The 1,506-nt window shown below is 37.8% G+C and overlaps 1 protein-coding gene across 1 annotated transcript; it reads right to left on the bottom strand.

Moving 5' to 3' along the window:
* Positions 1-778: 778 nt before the first annotated feature.
* LOC106321732 (acid shock protein-like) lies at positions 779-1,434 on the bottom strand (the record flags this gene model as incomplete). Its single annotated transcript, XM_013759973.1, has 3 exons — positions 779-793; positions 904-1,179; positions 1,243-1,434. Coding segments are annotated over 3 exons (483 nt in total), but the record flags the coding sequence as incomplete, so codon positions are not given.
* Between the last annotated feature and the right edge of the window lie 72 nt (positions 1,435-1,506).

The raw sequence follows: 1,506 nt of genomic DNA, 5'->3' as shown, positions 1-1,506 counted from the left end.
GACTAAGTTGAAAGTGAAACTTACTAAAGTTTCCCCTACTCTCTCTCGTTCACGATTTAATAATTACGTTAGATTTACGAAGTTATACTAAGTTAAAAGTGAAACTTACTAAAGTTTCCCCTACTCTCTCTCATTCACGATTTAAGAATTACGTTAGATTCACGAATTTAGACTAAGTTGAAAGTGAAACTTACTAAATTTTCCCCTACTCTCTCTCATTCAAGATTTAAGAATTACGTTAGATTTACGAAGTTAGACTAAGTTAAAAGTGAAACTTACTAAAGTTTCCCCTACTCTCTCTCATTCACGATTTAAGAATTACGTTAGATTCACGAATTTAGACTAAGTTGAAAGTGAAACTTACTAAAGTTTCCCCTACTCTCTCTCATTCACGATTTAAGAATTACGTTAGATTCACGAATTTAGACTAAGTTGAAAGTGAAACTTACTAAAGTTTCCCCTACTCTCTCTCATTCACGATTTAAGAATTACGTTAGATTCACGAATTTAGACTAAGTTGAAAGTGAAACTTACTAAAGTTTCCCCTACTCTCTCTCATTCACGATGTAAGATTACGTTAGATTTACGAATTTAGACTAAGTTGAAAGTGAAACTTACTAAAGTTTCCCCTACTCTCTCTCATTCACGATGTAAGATTACGTTAGATTTACGAATTTAGACTAAGTTGAAAGTGAAACTTACTAAAGTTTCCCGTATTCTCTCTCATTCAAGAATTCAGAATTACGTTAAATTTACGAAGTTATAGATAACATAAGTCTTAAATACCATAAGTCTTCAACAACAACAAGAAAGTCATATGGGAATTCAAAGTCATACAAACCGAATAGAGTTCAACCACATTAAAACAACCACATATGGATTTCACTCCATCTTCTTACCTACCTTTGGTTTCTTCTGCTTCTTCTGATTCTTCTGGGCTGCGTCCTCCTCAGCTGATGCCTTCTTAGTTGGTGCCTTCTTAGTTGCCTCCTTCTCAGCAGCTGCCTTCTTAGTTGGTGCCTTCTTAGCTGCCTCCTTCTCAGCTGCTGCCTTCTTACCTACCTTCTTTGTCTTCTGATTCTTCTGCTTCTTTGGACCTCTGGTCCTCTTCTCTGCTGCCTCCTCCGCTGCCATGCTTCTTGTATTAATGGGACTCCTCACATTTTCGCAACCCTTTGCCTTTTTCGAAGGAGCTGCTTGTTTTCCATCATCTTTTCATGACCTCTTTTTTTTCGTCTTTACAGTCCTTGCCTTCTCAGTCTCTGCCTTATCCTCTAAATTTCTCTCGGCCTCGTCAGCATGTGCATACATCTCTGCATCATCATCATCCATGTCAACATCACCATCACCATCACTATCACCATGATGTTCGCTATGTATTTCCTTTGTAATATCGAGAATTTCATCATCATCACCATCATCTCTCTCCGACTCCTTATCACCACCATCATCAGTCTCTGACTCCTTATCACCACCATCCTCTTCCTCCGACTCCTTCTTGTCACT

This window comes from Brassica oleracea, unplaced genomic scaffold, assembly GCF_000695525.1.
Source record: "Brassica oleracea var. oleracea cultivar TO1000 unplaced genomic scaffold, BOL UnpScaffold02755, whole genome shotgun sequence".
Taxonomy (NCBI): Eukaryota; Viridiplantae; Streptophyta; class Magnoliopsida; order Brassicales; family Brassicaceae; genus Brassica; species Brassica oleracea.
Note: the sequence above shows the minus strand (reverse complement) of the source record. Positions and strands in the feature narration are given on the sequence as shown.